The sequence below is a fragment of the Falco rusticolus genome, chromosome 3, assembly GCF_015220075.1.
Source record: "Falco rusticolus isolate bFalRus1 chromosome 3, bFalRus1.pri, whole genome shotgun sequence".
Taxonomy (NCBI): Eukaryota; Metazoa; Chordata; class Aves; order Falconiformes; family Falconidae; genus Falco; species Falco rusticolus.
Window position 1 is genome coordinate 71377647 of NC_051189.1, and position 15649 is coordinate 71393295.

At 41.4% G+C, this 15649-nt stretch overlaps 2 protein-coding genes across 2 annotated transcripts in view; one reads left to right on the forward strand and one right to left on the reverse strand.

Annotated features, from left to right (window-relative positions):
• Nucleotides 1-300: 300 nt before the first annotated feature.
• Nucleotides 301-5740, forward strand: ABITRAM (actin binding transcription modulator). Its single transcript, XM_037381721.1, has 6 exons — nucleotides 301-416; nucleotides 498-549; nucleotides 4294-4423; nucleotides 5160-5236; nucleotides 5308-5377; nucleotides 5446-5740. Exons 1-6 carry the CDS (start codon nucleotides 365-367, stop codon nucleotides 5572-5574), a joined length of 510 nt encoding a protein of 169 aa, XP_037237618.1. The 5' UTR covers nucleotides 301-364; the 3' UTR covers nucleotides 5575-5740.
• The window catches only part of CTNNAL1 (catenin alpha like 1), a 58725-nt gene continuing 48676 nt past the window's right edge, over nucleotides 5601-15649 (reverse strand). The window contains exons 12-19 of the mRNA XM_037381716.1: nucleotides 14951-14988; nucleotides 11646-11696; nucleotides 11394-11548; nucleotides 10599-10647; nucleotides 9718-9774; nucleotides 9466-9585; nucleotides 7090-7173; nucleotides 5601-6977 (exon numbers count right to left, since the gene is read on the reverse strand). Of these exons, the coding sequence (XP_037237613.1) occupies nucleotides 6816-6977; nucleotides 7090-7173; nucleotides 9466-9585; nucleotides 9718-9774; nucleotides 10599-10647; nucleotides 11394-11548; nucleotides 11646-11696; nucleotides 14951-14988 (716 nt within the window). The 3' untranslated portion in view covers nucleotides 5601-6815. The remainder of the gene's footprint in view (nucleotides 6978-7089; nucleotides 7174-9465; nucleotides 9586-9717; nucleotides 9775-10598; nucleotides 10648-11393; nucleotides 11549-11645; nucleotides 11697-14950; nucleotides 14989-15649) is intronic.

The following is a 15649-nucleotide window of genomic DNA, read 5'->3' on the forward strand; positions in this document are numbered from 1 at the left end:
CCTCGCTGCTGCCCTTATGGACAGCTGCGCCCTTCATTTACCTTCTCAGAAAAAAAAATAATTAAATGGGTAAAATTATATTTTCTTACAGTTAGTGAAAACGATCGCCTCGTGCAATACCTGGGGGCGGGGGGAGGAAGGGGCGCTGCTGGGGGTGCTGTGGGTGCCGGGGGCGGTGCCGTGGGTGCTGGCGGGGGCGGTGCCGTGGGTGCTGGCGGGGGCGGTGCTGTGGGTGCCGGGGGCGGTGCCGTGGGTGCTGGCGGGGGCGGTGCCGTGGAGCCGCCCTCCCCCGCCCCCGTCCCCCGTCCCGGGGCCGCCCCCGCCCGTCATCGCTGCGCGCCGGCGGGCGGCTCGGTGCGGCGGGATGGCGGCGGGCGGCGGCGCGGAGCGGTACTTTACACGCTGGTACAAGCCAGGTACGGCCGGGCCGGGGCCGGGGCCGGGGCCGGGCGGCAGCGGCGGGGCGGCTGCTCACTGCTGGTTGTGCCCTATTGCAGACGTGAAGGGGCGGCCGTGCGAGGACTTCTGCGTGCTGCAGCACTCCAACAGGCGAGTGGCGCTGCGGGGTTGCGGGGTGCGGGCCGCCGTCCCCGAGCATGCGGTGCCCGCGGGCCGGCCCTGGCGCTGCGGAGCCCCGGCCGCTGCGGGGAGCGGGCGGTGCAGCCCGGCAGGACGCGGCAGCGCCCCCTCCTGGCCCTGCGCTCGCGGGCGGCGGGCGGGGGTCCCGCGCCGGGCGGTGGGGGGGGGGTGTTCCTGACCCGGGGGCAGCACTCCCGCAGGAATGGCTTGGGGGCTTGGCGGGGGCAGCGCGGAATACCAGGCGAACCGGGATTTTTCCAGGTGCGAGGATGGGGGAGTGACAAACCTTTGCCTTCCTATATCCCAGAGCAAAAAAGGCGCAAAAAAAGCAAAAAAGTTCAGGCGCAAAAAGACCTTTTAAGATGACGGAGGCCTGCTGTTAGCCCAGCACTGCCAAGGCCATGGCCAAACCGTGTCCCATCGTTAATTACTACACCTGTAAGAACAGGGGAGCTGGAGGTCCCTGCCCCCCACCCCCTCCCCCATGTTATAGTTTAATTTGAAATAACTCGAGTCCGAAATAAATTCACTAATTATTTATTAAGGCAGGAAAGCAAAACCAGCGTGCTGGGCAGCCGGGGAGTCACAGCTCCATCCAGGCTCGCAAATTCCGACAAGTAACACAGCCCTTTTATTCTCAACTTCAAGGCTGCTTTAAGCAAACAGTTATGCTCTCAGTCCCGTAGCAAGAAGCTGTATATTACAAAACTAAACTATTTTTACACTAAAGTCTAGACGAAGACAAAGGTTGTCATAGTAACATGAGATTATGGTTTAACATTGCCTTGAGAAGGTACATCTCCAACCTCATGGTTAACGGTTAACTCTTTTCTCACCAGACAAAACATTCTCAAATCTATTACAGCAAGATCATTCCTTTTGTTAAAAACCCCTTTGATCAGCAAATTACCCTTAGTTACTTATTACACCCATATTGCCCAAGCAGGTTTGTAAAAAGGCCATTTGGTGTCTGCATTGCTGCCCTGGGGTCCCTGTGTCCTCTTCTGCTGAAAGGGCCCTTTACATCACCTTTGGTAGCAGATGACCAACATTTTGGAGGGCTTTTCCATAGTAACATTTAGAATTAGTTTGTTTAACTTGGTTTCTAGCAAATGAATGGGCTCAATTTGAACAAACATTTAGCTTTTCCTATATACAACTCAATTGCTTTTAATTGTACATGTTTGCTATGGACAGCAAGTGCAAGGTAGGAAATAAAACGTCATACTTTGTGGTTATCCAGTGATTTGGAGCAAATCAACCCTGCACCTGCTTTGGATTCTTAGTAAGGTACTTTCACCCACCCAGCTCCTGCCCTGCCGCTACAGCCTGTTCTGACTGCAGGGGGACTGGTGGCATCTGAGTGTTTCTGGGGTGTCCAGTCCCCCAGGGAAGAGCAGAACTGAACTACTGCCTGCACAAAAACTGGCAGTGCCAGTTCCTTATGCGTTGAGGGAAGATGAGGAGGTATTTGTTGTTCCCGGTGGGTCGCCTGCTCCCATGAGGAATTCAGGGTACCAGGAAGGCATGCTTGGCGCAGGGCAGAGCCATCACCTCGCTGCAGCTTGCAGAGCTGGGGCTCCCCTGTGGCCATCTCATGCAGTTCGCTTTCTCATTCTTTGGAAACAGAAACCCAAGTACCTGGGAATAACAGGTGTAACAGCAACAGCGAGAAAGGACACCCTTGCATTTGCACTAAATATGTAGTTATTAGTCTCAGATAATGACAGTTTCAATCCTGTTGATATGGAGGAAAGGAAATAAAAATTTAACCGCTTGTTCAAATGTCTGTGAAGATTTTGCTATTTTGAATTCTGAAATAGCAGGGCCCTTGGCCTCTACAGCAGCTTAGCCAAATGCTCTGTTAAAGTATTTTACCGTTATAGATGGAGCTGTGGCTCAGCTCGATATTTCTAAGCAGTGTAAAATTCTCTGTTGATTTTTTTGGTTTTTTAGGTCTCGGCTCTAACAGGCAACATTTGAAATAATAGATGATTTGTCACCTTCCCCTTAGAAAGAGGCAGGGGTGGAGGGGAGGGAGCTGTTCTGGTCCCTTTGAGATGCTGGGACATGCTGAAAATATTCGCCAGGATCCAGCTCCCTCTTGCGGGGAGCTGCACGGCAAGAACTTGCAAAGAATCCCAGAACGGTCGGGGTTGGAAGGGATCTCTGGGGATCACCTGGTCCAGGCACCTGCTAAGGCACGGTCACCCGCGGCAGGTTGCACAGGATCGTGTCCAGGTGGGTTGTGAATGTCTCCAGAGAAGGAGAATCCACAGCCTCCCTGGGCGGCCTGTTCCAGAGCTCTGTCGCCCTCAAGGCAAAGTTTTTCCTCATGTTCAGGTGGAACTTGCCATGTTTTGGTTTGTGCCCGTTGCCCCATGTCCTGTTGCTGGGTGCTGCTGAAAAGAGCCTGTCCCTGTCCTCCTGGCGCTCGCCCTTAAGATATTTGTAGACACTGCTAAGATCCCCTCTCGGTCTCTCTTCTGCAGGCTACACAGTCCCAGCTCTCTCAGCCTTTCCTCATCAGGGAGATGCTCCAGTCCCCTCATCATCTTTGCAGCCGAAGGAGTGCAGGGAGACAGATGCACCGTCCACAGGGAAAGATCTAGTTCTGTGCCGTGGTTTTTCTCTGCAGTTCCTGTTCTGTTAATTCTGGTCCTTGCTCTAGGTTATAAACTCTTTTTAAACAAAATAGCTTCATCTCTGTTAAGTTATTGACAAGTTCCGTGCTTTCCATGTTTGTGCATGGTTCTAGCCCAGGGGTGAAGGCAGGCCTAGTTTCTACAGCTGGTTGCATCTCAAACTCTCTAGCTGCATGACAAGAAATAACTCTCCTTTAGAATCAAATAAAACGCAAACAGCAGGTTAACTAAAGCCCAGATCACCAAAGGATTCATCTGCCGTAACTATTCACCACTAACGGCCTTTAGCTGTTCTGAGAAACATTGCCTTGCATTATCTTTTCCAACAAAAGAGTACGGTGCTTTACTTGATCGTCTTAAGTGAGTATCTCCTTCAGCTATCAGCGTGCAGGTGAGCCAGGTACGCTCCCACGGGGTACAGCACCAGACAGAACATCTCTAGCCTATTTAAAAGCTGTGGTTCTGTTTAAACTTAAGCAGTGTACTGCTTTTGGGTGGTCCAGCCTGGTACCTCAGAATAAAGCACCTCCTGTAGGGGCTGCTTTAGGCCAGAACGCAGTTTTCATTTAGTTTGGTATGGCAGGCATCAAGTGAGATGCCCCGATGAAAGTGAGTCCAGTTTGATCCTGTATCTGATATTTTTGTAAGTGGGAAACTAAAATTTGTCTCTGATCTACAGCTGGCAACTATCTGCCATTCTCCTTCATTAGCTCGGGTAAATTGTGTCCTAGATATTACCCTACTCAACCCCCATGCTGTCACCCAGACCCGTCCCTCTGTCCTCACTTCTTCCCTCAGTCTGGTAAGTGCCCGTCCTGTGAGTCCCACTGCAGTAAGCTTAATTTTCCTGCTAAACTGCAGAGGGAAGAATATTGTGCTCTAAAGTAAACAACAGCTTTCACAACACCAAAGGCCTTGCTAGCATTTTAGACTAGGAGCCAAAATGAAGAAGTCAGTCTTGGTCTTAACCTCCTCTGCCTATACTAGTAGGATTTGTGGAGCTTGCTTAGAGCACATAAGAGCATGGCTTCTCACAACTGCAGTGTAATAACCCTGTTTCTCTTTGCAGAATCTGTGTCATCACCTTGGCAGAAGCCCATCCTCTTCTTCAAAGTGGAAAAACAATTAAAAGTGTTAACTACCAAATCAGTGCCAACTGTAGCAGACTCCAGAATAAGGTCTCTGGGAAGTCAAAAAGGGTACGACTTTTTATTCTGTTCATTTTCATTTTAATCTCTCACACTGCCTCAGACTTTCTGTCCTTTCTGGGATAGAAACTTACCAAGTTGCCTTTACATTTTATTTTAGAACAAATACTACACAGCTGAGGAATTTAGACAGGCACCTCTTGAGAAAGTCTAACTCAGCCAATGTCTTGCAGTGCTCCTGTGGCACCAGCAGTTTCCCGTGTTGCTCAAACCAAGGCTAACAGTTGCTTTTAGTCATTTTTTTCATAGCGTACAGAGGGGCTTAAACATCCCTGAAAAGATAGAAAATTTTTTTTCCACAAAAATGCAGAGGATTTGGAGACTACTCTTTTTCCTCAAGCATACCTAGATAGCTGATGGGCTAGTACAGTGTGTTTCATGTTAGTTTTACAAGTATGTGTAGTTTAACCTGGTTATACTGAAATAAATGGTGCTGGTTTTCTCCCCTATCCCCTGATTTTAATCTGATCAAACTACAAGTCATGTTATTCTGCAAGAAACGTTTTGACTAAACCTGTAAGGTCTTAAACAAGCTTGTGTTCGATTTGCGCATATAACTAAGTCAGCACATAACTAAGCACAGGAAGCAACGTGAGTTGCAATGACCTGTAGCTATCACGCTTCCTTGCTTTGTTCTGAGAAGCTTACAAACTTATTTTGCTCATGGTAATACCTGAAAAAGCCCTGTGTAATTAAAAGTATATATATGTTTATTTTTCCAATGCAGGGAGCTCAGTTTTTAACAGAACTTGCCCCTCTGTGCAGGATATCTTCCTCAGATGGAGAGGAATACACAGTTTACAGGTAAGGTTTTCCCCTTTTTCTTCTTACCTTTGCATGCTGTGCACTTCTACTGAATCTAAACACTTTTGCAGTTGTATAAGAGGGCGGTTGATCGAAGTGAATGAAAACATTCTTAGCAATCCTGCTATTCTGCAAGAAAAGGTAGGACGCTTTCTTGCTTTTTACTTTCTAACTTTTATTTCACTGCTAACTTCAGTCTTGCTTTTTAGCCATCAACCGAGGGATACATTGCAGTGGTTCTACCCAAATTTGAAGAAAGCAAGAATGTAACTCAAGGACTTCTGACACAGAAGGAGTACGGGGAGGTTTTGTTGAAACGTCTTAATTCTTCTTCATGAAATTAATTACACACTTATCATCTGTATTTGATACTAAATCAGCTACTTTTATTATATACTGTAATTTCCACGGTATTGGAAGGCCTAGTGCCCGTTTTTAAAACTGGAAATTAAATGCTTGATTCATACAAGAATAAACCAGTTCCGATAAGTTTGTATATTAAAATCTGCTTCCACTTTTTCCTCTGAATTCTAGCACTACAAGTTTTTAAATAAGCACAGAATGATATGCTGGAGAGTATTTATGTTCCACAGGCAGCTTTGCTTCTGCTCAGTGCAAGCATAATACATACAGAAAAATCATATGATTTAGCCATCACTTAATTTAGCTAAACTAATACAATATGGTGTTTGACAAAGGTGAACTGGAAATAAAAATGCAACAGAAGCCTGTGTACAAAGAGCAGATGAACTTGAAAATATGTATTTCACACCAGGTTGTATTTTCATGGCATCATGAAGTCAAGTAATGCCCTTTGTACAGAAGTTTGTCATAATGAGTATCTACTTTCTTAAATTTTAAATGGTATAATGTAAAGTCTACATAATACTTCAGTGGTTCTACATGCAATTCAAATTCTGCTTAGTAAGTTTTAATAAAAAAGGAAGCAGCAACTGCCATCTACAAATAAAGAGGGTAAAAGAGAAGGGGGTTTGAATCAAGAGTATTAATCACTTAGAAATACACTTTTGGAAATACGAATCATGTCAACAAGATTAAAATTCAGTGGTGCAGCTATTAAGAGAGGGTTTTTTTCCTAGAAGTACTTAATTGCAGGCATAAATCGTAACTAAGATAACATTTCAGTGCTTTAGGCCACAGCCTTTCAGACTATATTCCTGATTCTGCTTTATCAAATACAGACTGAAATAGGCCAGAGACGAGTTTACAGACTTCAACAGTAGTGTTACATACAGCATATGCAGCACAAGGTTCTTTATATAAAATGTCTATTAGCAGCATCTTTGGGTTGAAACCTCCATTAAGACATTCATAAGCATTAATTACAAAACCAGTATCAATAGTGAGCATAGGAAAGGCATTCACATTATAAAAATATGTAACAATTAGACTAGCTGGTGTTGTCATTGCTAAGTAATGGGACATCTATTAGATGTGACACAGGTCAACAGCTTTAATTCAAATTAACCTGGTCTGACTTTCCACAAATGAAAGCAATATTTAAAATTCAGCAAGTGTTATTTTCAAATGGGAGTTTCTGCATTTCTAAGTGCTACAATTACTTGCTCTCTAAAAACGTCATGTTTGTTACATGATTTTCTAAAGACTTGATGCCAAATGTCTCAGCTCTCCTTTCTGGGGTGCGTGCATTTCTGCCGGTCTGTAGTCTCTCTTCTCTCCATGGTGGAGCAGGTTTAAGACATCCATTTCCTGCTTTATTCTGTATATATATATAAAAAAAATATTCTTAAACCCAAACAAAACCAAAAAATCCAACCAAAAAAACCAAATCAAAAGAACTTTACAATACTGCAGATGAACCAAGTACTCACCTTTCTCAGTAATTTGCAGCAAAGTGGAAGAAGCTGGCATAACAGAGTCATCACATTCCTTGTTTTCAGAATGCATGCATCAACCTAAACAAGACCGTTAAGAGTAGAATAAGACCACTCATTACTTTTATTAGGCAATTGTTTAATGCATAACTTGATAATCTATTTCAAGCTTAAATATCTAATATTTGTCTTTCATAAATCCCTTCTAATCAAAAGGTTTTGCCTAACTTTTTTTGAATTTCTCTATATAGTACACGTAAAGCAACAGCATGCCTTCTGTTAACCCAAGACTTGAGCTAGGAAAGACAAGGGAATGACACACCTCCCAGGAGAAGGAACTAAAATAACATAGTAAACAGTAGTAAGTGTCTTGGAAAAGATCCCCTTACCATCTTAGATATGATTCTCACAATTCTTCATGTGTTTCCTTTTGGTTTATGTCTTGTCAGCATGATTTAGAGAGCCATGCATCATGTAAACCTTACCTTGATATATGTTAGACTGTAAGTTAGCTAGATCTTACAGCATTTAAGTTTATGCTTTGAGTCTAACACTCAGCACAAGTCACAAGTCTGGGCCCTCAACAAACATTAATTTGATAGCCTGTTATCACTATGTAAAGTGATAAAAATCACTGTATAAACAGACTGGAGTTCCCGTTTGGTTCAGCTGGAGAGTGTAAAACAAACCAAGCAGCAGCCCTGAGGTGCTCAGTTTGGTTTTGAGTGGCTTGGATGCTCTAGTCTGTTTCAGTCCCTGCTGTAAAATTGAAAAGTCTTTTCCATAGCTCATTGGAAACAAACATCCAGGTGCACAGAAATGGTCTTGCTCACACTGATCACATTGCTGCTCAGGGATACTTGAAGTTCTTCAAAATGCCTGACCCCTATTCCCCACTAAGGTCTGCAGATCTAGTTCTTGTGGTAACAATGCTGAAACTTTTATGGCAGCTGTATACACCTTTACTCATCACAAATATGAATAATGTCAAAATAAACTCTGGGCAGTCTAGAGTAAGACTCTACCTACTGAAAAGCAAGCATGTATTTCCATAATAGAGTCTTTGGGGTTTGGAATTTGTTACATTTATGTTAAGCATCAATAACAACAGAGTAATTACTACAGTGGTGGAAATACAAATTACCTTCATTACTACTTTGATTGCTGAAGTCATGTAGTCTTAGCCATGTACACTTAATTACAGTTCATATTTCTCTGAATGAAGTTCTAGTGGGTCACTATTACTACTGTAATCTAGTGGGTCACAGTATTACTATATACCACATTACTCCATCTCATATTATTCAGTTGAAAATTTTCAAGTTGCAGCATGGCAAAATTCCAGTATCCCTCTTTATCTAGTGGATAAGTTGAAGGAGATGTTGACAGAAGTTCTTTGAAAAAAGTTCTTGGCAGTAAAAAGCAATATAAAGTAGTGGAAGCCTATGGACACATTTCCACATTTATTTTTATTTTATTTTTTTTTTTAATAGCAGTCCAGGAACATCACTGTCTTGCGAAACATTTCTGTAAACTCCTTCACTAACAGTGAAATCCAAACCCCAATCATTACATTACTTTTAATAATAGGAAGGAAAAAAATCCCATTACTTATTTTACTGATTCTTAAGACTCTGAAGTTGATAAGCTAGGGGTAGGCAAACGGCTCCTTAAAACATTAATATCAACGATATGTCTGTGGGCACTGGGCCAGTTACACAGAATTTGGATATCCATGCTCCCTAACGAAAACATTCGTATATGCCTGCAGTAATACTATCCAAGCTACCACTGGCAGGCTTCCAGGCATGCTGGCTGCCAGCATACCGGATTTTGCCTCCTATCAAATTCTCGGCATGAATGAGAGGGTGAGGTCATGATAAACGTCACTGAAGCCCTGCTCTGATGGTGAAGAGGGGACATGAAAAAAAAGGATAGAAAACTATCACCCATATTGAAGAAAATCCCTCTGAGACAAGACAGTGCAGTAAATGGCTTGTATGACAGTTATGAACAAGGGATGTCCCAACAGACAAAACATTTTCAGCAAGTGGAACAATTCTTGCTGTTCTTCCTCTACACTTTGCACATCAGCTTTCAAAACATGTTAAGTGCAAACCAGTACTTCAAGCTGAAGTAAATTCATCTTCTACATAAGGTGCAGCAACGATGACATATTGCACAGCAGAAAAATGCTTGCACAACACCATAAAATTTGTACTTACTAATTTTCATGTTCCTCTATCAATCTAAGAAGTTCCACTGTCATGAACTGCCTCATATTTTAGCAGAAGCATACATTAATTAATAAGTTACTATATTTCAAAACAAGTTAGGTCTTACTTTCAGGAATAGATATAGTTTTTACCTTACCTTTGTAAAGGTAGCACTTTTACCCTGAACAGAAGCTTTAGCTGTTATCTGCAGCTGCTTGCACATAGAGATCAGTTTTTCAGCCTCCAACAGAAGCAAAGGTTTGTCATCATCGTGTACCTGAAAAGTTTCAGGAAGACAAAAACATTTTGTTAAAGGCTCCGATATTAATGGAGAAGATGGCACAGCCAGGTTTTAAGTGGTATCACTAGTGCCATAAGCTGAATGGCTGTTTTAGAGGTCATACATCACCTGATTAGAAAAGGCATGTAGAGCCGAAGCAAGCTTTGTGCCCTCTGCAGCAAAAATCTGAAAAAGGGAGAAAGCGTGTAACAAAATGAACCACAATGAAAGATGAGGCTCTTTTCCCTTGTTGTTTCAATAGCGTGCTCTAAAGTAAAAAAGCTACAGGCAATATTTGTGGTAGTTGTATACATTTATGATTAACAAAGTTAGCAGTTTGCAGTGACTTCTAAAATAATAAGCTACATTACAAATGGCCATTCTCCCAGATAAGCAAGGTTTAAAGGCTTTCCCTTTACACAGAAAAAAACCTGACTTCCAATTATTTTTTGCACTGTAGCAGCTCACAAGAGTTTTGTGGGTAGGTGACACCTGCCGTGTTTGTTTATATTGTCCAGACAAAGGTAACCAGTCTCCTGTTAAACACAGACATCTATCTTGGCAATACCACGCCACATGCCTTCATTTGGCCTCTTGTCTTTCATTCGTATTATTCAGTTTTGCATAGTCTTTCTTTCCCATGAAAATCCTGCTGCTGCTCAGACTAGGATGGAGCATCCGTTACCACCATCAGGGACCGAGCTGAGTGACACAGTGAGTACTACTGATGCAACGAAATGCACCCTATTTGCCATAACGCCAATTTGCTACTCCTACTCCTAACTGGAATTTAATGAATGCTGTCTTAGCCTACTATGGGAACACTGAGAAGTTAATTTTCAGAAAGTAGAGAGTCAGCAGAGAGTAACCAGGGTTAGGCTGCTTAAAATCTACAGTTGCCATTCAGATCATGGTACACTGTATTTATGTTTAAGGAATTGGCAAGTTAAGAGTTCCAATTTGTTCTTAACTCAGGCTGCCTGACTCCTATTTTGTTAAAAATACATTACCTCAGCTTGATGAAATAAATCTTGAGTAGTTTTCAGAAGTCCTTCTCCTCTGTGGGAAATAATGAAAGCAGAATATTATGCCATGTACAGGCTGCAGATTATATTGCCTGTTATTTGCACAATTTATAGTATCTCTCTCCTCCCCATTCACACCACTGAACTGTAAAATACCACTCCTTTAGAATATACTACACACAACAATAACTTACTACAGGAATGCCATTTCAAAATATTATATAAACACCTCAGTGGCTACAGCACCATTGGGAAATTAAGAACGGTTCAGTTCTCATCAGCTGAACAACAACAGAAATCCATGTCTCTGGCATACTGAGTATTACTGGACTAGCAGGTAAGAAAAATAATCTCATCTCTTATACAAAAAACCCCCTGAATTCTTCACATAAGAAAATGACATTGCATGGGCAAGTTTCAAAACACCTTTCAGTACAGCAAAAATCAGTGAATTCTCATCTACAGTTATAGAGCTGTGCTTTAATTCCTTCAATTTTGAAAGTATTTATGAACATGCTTCTTAAAATTTTTTCTGTACCCAAGAGATAATTAAATAGCTGTTCTGCAACAAAACAGATGTTTAGCACTTTAAACCACCCCTACTTTTATTATTGAACAGCTTAGAAATTTACAAGAATTTATAAAGCAAAAAGGTAAAATTAAAAGTCCTTTCTGAATGCGTCCCTATTATTATACACTTAAAATTAAATTGCCTTATTTCTTATAAACTCTTTTAATGCTTCTCTTCTCACCAAAACATGCTGCATACAGCGTAATTACCTGGTAAATAAATACATGGAGTAGGCCATACTTGACATGCCTTGTCCATGTTGCACAATTTCATTCTCCTGATCCTCCCATTTCTCTGTCTCAGAATCCACATCAGATGTGAGCAGATGCAATTCTAATCCAAGTTTTGCAATCTTTGCCTGTTCCTGTAAGTGGTAACCATATTTATGGCACTTGAAAATACATTCTTCTGACAAGAAAAGAAAAAATAATTTTTTTTTTACTAAAATGACGGCATCTTACCTCAGTATCTAGTTTGACTGGCTTTAATGCTTTCAGATTTGCATTATGCTTCTGTTTCAAACAAAAAATAATATTTTTAAATAAAAGGAATTCGTAATCATTTTACTAACAAATCCTAAGACGTGGCTCTGCCTAAGAGGCAGACTTTGCAGGACAGTTGCGGTTGTTCAGACAAATCTCTCAGTAGAAGCTGAGAACCTGTTCTGATCTGTCTGTCCTCAAATGGCATATGCAAACAGGGTCTCTGCACCTACAGACACCCTAAAGTCCTAAAGTTTCCAGGAAAAGACCTCTTCCACAGTTCTCAGACTCTACTTCTTCACACGAAAACATCTCTTCCCCTTACCCTCTAAATTCTCAGTAATATTTTGGACTAAATAAACAGTCTTAATCAAGTACTACTGCACTGATGTTTCCATCAAAGGTGATTCTCATGTAACAGGGACTTGGAAGTTGATTTAGCTAGAAGCAGGCTGATCTAGGGTATAACCCACGTAAATGCTAGTGTGATGATGTACCTCATTATTTTGCGTCACTTTGTTGAAGTAGCTGGAAACAAATACTGACACTTTGATTTTTTTTTTTTGTTGGTTTCCTTCTTTTATTTAAGTCATGAACTACCTGAAATACCAGTCTGGCTGCAAGCCAAATATTGGCTCAGATTAAACAATGATTAGTGGTACTGATGCAAGTGGGCTATCCGGTAAGGCAGAGCTTGCCAATTGTGTAACACATATACACAATAATAAATTATTTGTTTCAAATCAGTTAACTAGCATGTTGAGAGCAGTAGTTCCTGGCTTTAACTTCATGTGCTGGTGCTGTCACTGTGCAGACATCAAAAACTAACAGACGCGGGAGCCACAGTCCACATTCCGAAACCGCTCTGAATGCAGAGGAATGGAAAGTACAAAGTCGGTGTCGTAACTTGGAGGTGTGAGCCACTGGAGGAGGCTGGATGATAAGAGTGCAGAACTCAGATCCTTGTTTGAGAATCTGAAAAGAGCTGCTATTCATTAGTGGGAGTGCTTGGGCAAATTAAACTCAGTAATCCCTGCAGGGGGGGGAAGCCACTGTTCATTGTGAACAGCAACAGAAATAAGCTTCAGGTGCCATCTCCATCTCTCATTTCAGGAGTTTAAGCAGAAATAAAATACTACAATTGAAGTTCCTACTGCAGTTTGCTGCTCAGTTTAGCTTTCATGCCATTTCCCTTTTCTCATCCCCAAATTTTTAATTATTCTGAATCTTATGAATGTCTACCCAGATTAGACACTGTCATACTGCCTATGTATTAGAAATGCTGAACTCATATTGAAAGATCTAGCAAAAAGTGTAAGAACTGATACTCCTAATTATCATTTAAGTTTGATCACGTGCATATTAGAGATGCAATTCAAGAAACGCTGGTTTTAAGGCAGTCTTAAAAGAAGAAAGGAACACAAAGCCAAACTAGATTTGTATGTAAACACAAATGTTGGGCCAAAGTAAGGCAAGTGTTTAAGCTGCTGAGTGAATGGTATTCAAGAAAACCAGCATTCTAGAACAGGTAAGTTTTTCTATCCACAAATAACTAAAGAAACCTCAGAATGTTTGAAATCTGTAGTCTTCCCTATTCTAGTATTCACTTACACTACTTTAACAGAAGAATCAGTACAAATCGGATAAGAAATTATTCTGCTTTTAAAACATGATTTGACACCTAATGCTATGGAGAAGAATATGCCCGTGCATTAAGCACACACATGAATCACTGCTCCGTCCTCAACTATGCTATGGGCTAGGATGCCACTCATTACCAGCAAACAGCACAGTTGCAATTAAACAGATGTAACAAAATATGTGATCGAATTGGATCAACAGGGAAAGTGTGGCTTCTGTGCAGGGACAGCATGGGCATTAGCCAGGCACAGCAAGATGTCTGTGATGGCAGCAGGGAGGGAAGAGTCAGTAGCAAGAGTCACAGCACTGGGAAGAGAGGCAGTTCCAAAGGTCAGTGCATCAGTTAGGCAAAGAAGTTACCCTGTGAAGACGCTGCTGTCTTATGGATGTAATCTACATTTCCTGTCTACTTGTAAACCACGTATTACTCATAAGTTCCCCAAATCCAAGCATCCTGCAGAATTCAAAAGAAGGCAGTAACCTTTTAAACAACAAAGCAGAACTGTTTAACCTGGGAACAAAGTTTTTATTGAATGTATTTTTAAAGGACACATGAATCAGTAAGTGGGAATCTGACTTCAAACATCTCGTCTTTAAATTTTGGCTGAAGTCTAGAAGCTATGTAGCTTAGTCAAAGCAGTGACCCTATCAAACCCTATCAAAAGTCATGGAACCAATCTATTTTCCAGCCTCAATACTTAGTTCTGTACCCGTGAAATTCACCCATGCTTACCCAGCCACACACATTCTATTTAAATCTGAAGATTGGATTTCTAAGGTATGCCCTTTTGTCTTTTCATTAAAGGTCAGAAGTAGCACATTGTGTTTAAAGTCACAGAACTGTACAACAGAAGACATGGAGATGGGATCATTTCACACCCAAATTCCTCAACACTACATGTTATGGAAAGAGAGCAAAGAGAGAAAGAAACAAGCTAGAGCTTACTGTACCTCCTGAGATCATTCTTCCTTTTTCCCACCTCTGAAAAGATTCAGTATGTAGCATGTGAATCAAATGACTGGTTACACAATACTAATAAGGTTTAGGAGGTTTCCTAATACACAGATGCTCAGATACAACGTAATATAAATTATGATCAGCTAAGGATATTAATTACCTCACAACTAAAACTGGCCATTTGGTGTAGCTTTTTTCTCTGTATTAAACGCACTTAAGATAAAGAAGGAAACAAGAACCCATTTTCTGAAGACCCTACAACAGACTTAAATATGTCCATTTGTTCCTAATAGGTCAACTCGGGCAACAACACTGAAGAAAAATCAGATTATCAAGACTTATTTTCAGTATGTTTCAGTGTATTCATACTGTTCTTAATAGTAACAATGCATTTTTTATTATACAGCATGACAGTCAAGTAAGTGGTAAAAAATATGAAGAGGCATTAAAGCTCATGTACAATCAAAGTGATTAAAGCATATTATGTAATGAGTTACCCTAGTTTTCAGTATGTTTGTTATTCATTTAATAAATACACAAAATTTGATATTTTACTGTTCACCCACCCAATCAGGATGCATGTTACCACGGTATTGCTATGCCTTCATCAAGGTGTGACATGGAAAGAAATCAATTAGTTAACAGCAGATACAGAATAAATACAAGAATCCTAAAAGCAACTTACCCCTGGTCTGGGCAGTGATAGGTAGACACGCTTCTCTCCTATGAAGAACACATACGTTTACACCAAGATTTGTATTCAGATTTTAATCATGAGATCACATGCCTCACTCCATCCCTCCTTAAGCTGCAGTACTACAATAGCAACTTACTTACCTGTAATTCCTGCTCTTTGATTATTGCAGAGGATTCCCCCTCTGTCTCATGCTTCCAGAGACAGACAAGCCAAGAACACTGCACTGTTCAGATTTTAGCTCTCAGAAACCGGCAGATAAGGTTCTCTGAACAGTTTCCCTCAGTATGATTTCTGGTTCCCTGCATGCAATCCACAAGCAAGTAAAGCAACTCTCTCCAATAACTATCATTAAATGCTATCACCACACGCACTCATTTTGTTCCAAAGTACTGAATATACAATGGTAGTTCCACATAAGGCTGGCATGCGTTGGATGGTCTAAAATTTTGAGTAGGCAATGCCACTAGCGAGAAATACCTAGGCAGGTTTTTCTACGTAACGCCAATAAAATTCTCATGTTGTACTGTACTATACGTATCCTTTGCGCACTGTACCTTATAAGGAAAAATGTTCTGTAGCAATTGACACACTTATTGAATTATTTCTTATATCCCCAGGAGCCTCAGATATTCCAAGCCTGAGCAAAACAAACGGAGAAAGAAAAAAGTCCTTCTAGGTGTCACCTAG

What these genes read in the sequence shown, in the direction of transcription:
- ABITRAM (XM_037381721.1), top strand. Translation starts at nt 365, where the DNA reads ATGGCGGCGGGCGGCGGCGCGGAGCGGTACTTTACACGCTGGTACAAG. An exon ending in GTGCTGCAGCACTCCAACAG is followed by an intron (nt 550 to 4,293) that starts GCGAGTGGCGCT and finishes TTCTCTTTGCAG; the next exon opens with AATCTGTGTCATCACCTTGG. An exon ending in TCTCTGGGAAGTCAAAAAGG is followed by an intron (nt 4,424 to 5,159) that starts GTACGACTTTTT and finishes TTTCCAATGCAG; the next exon opens with GGAGCTCAGTTTTTAACAGA.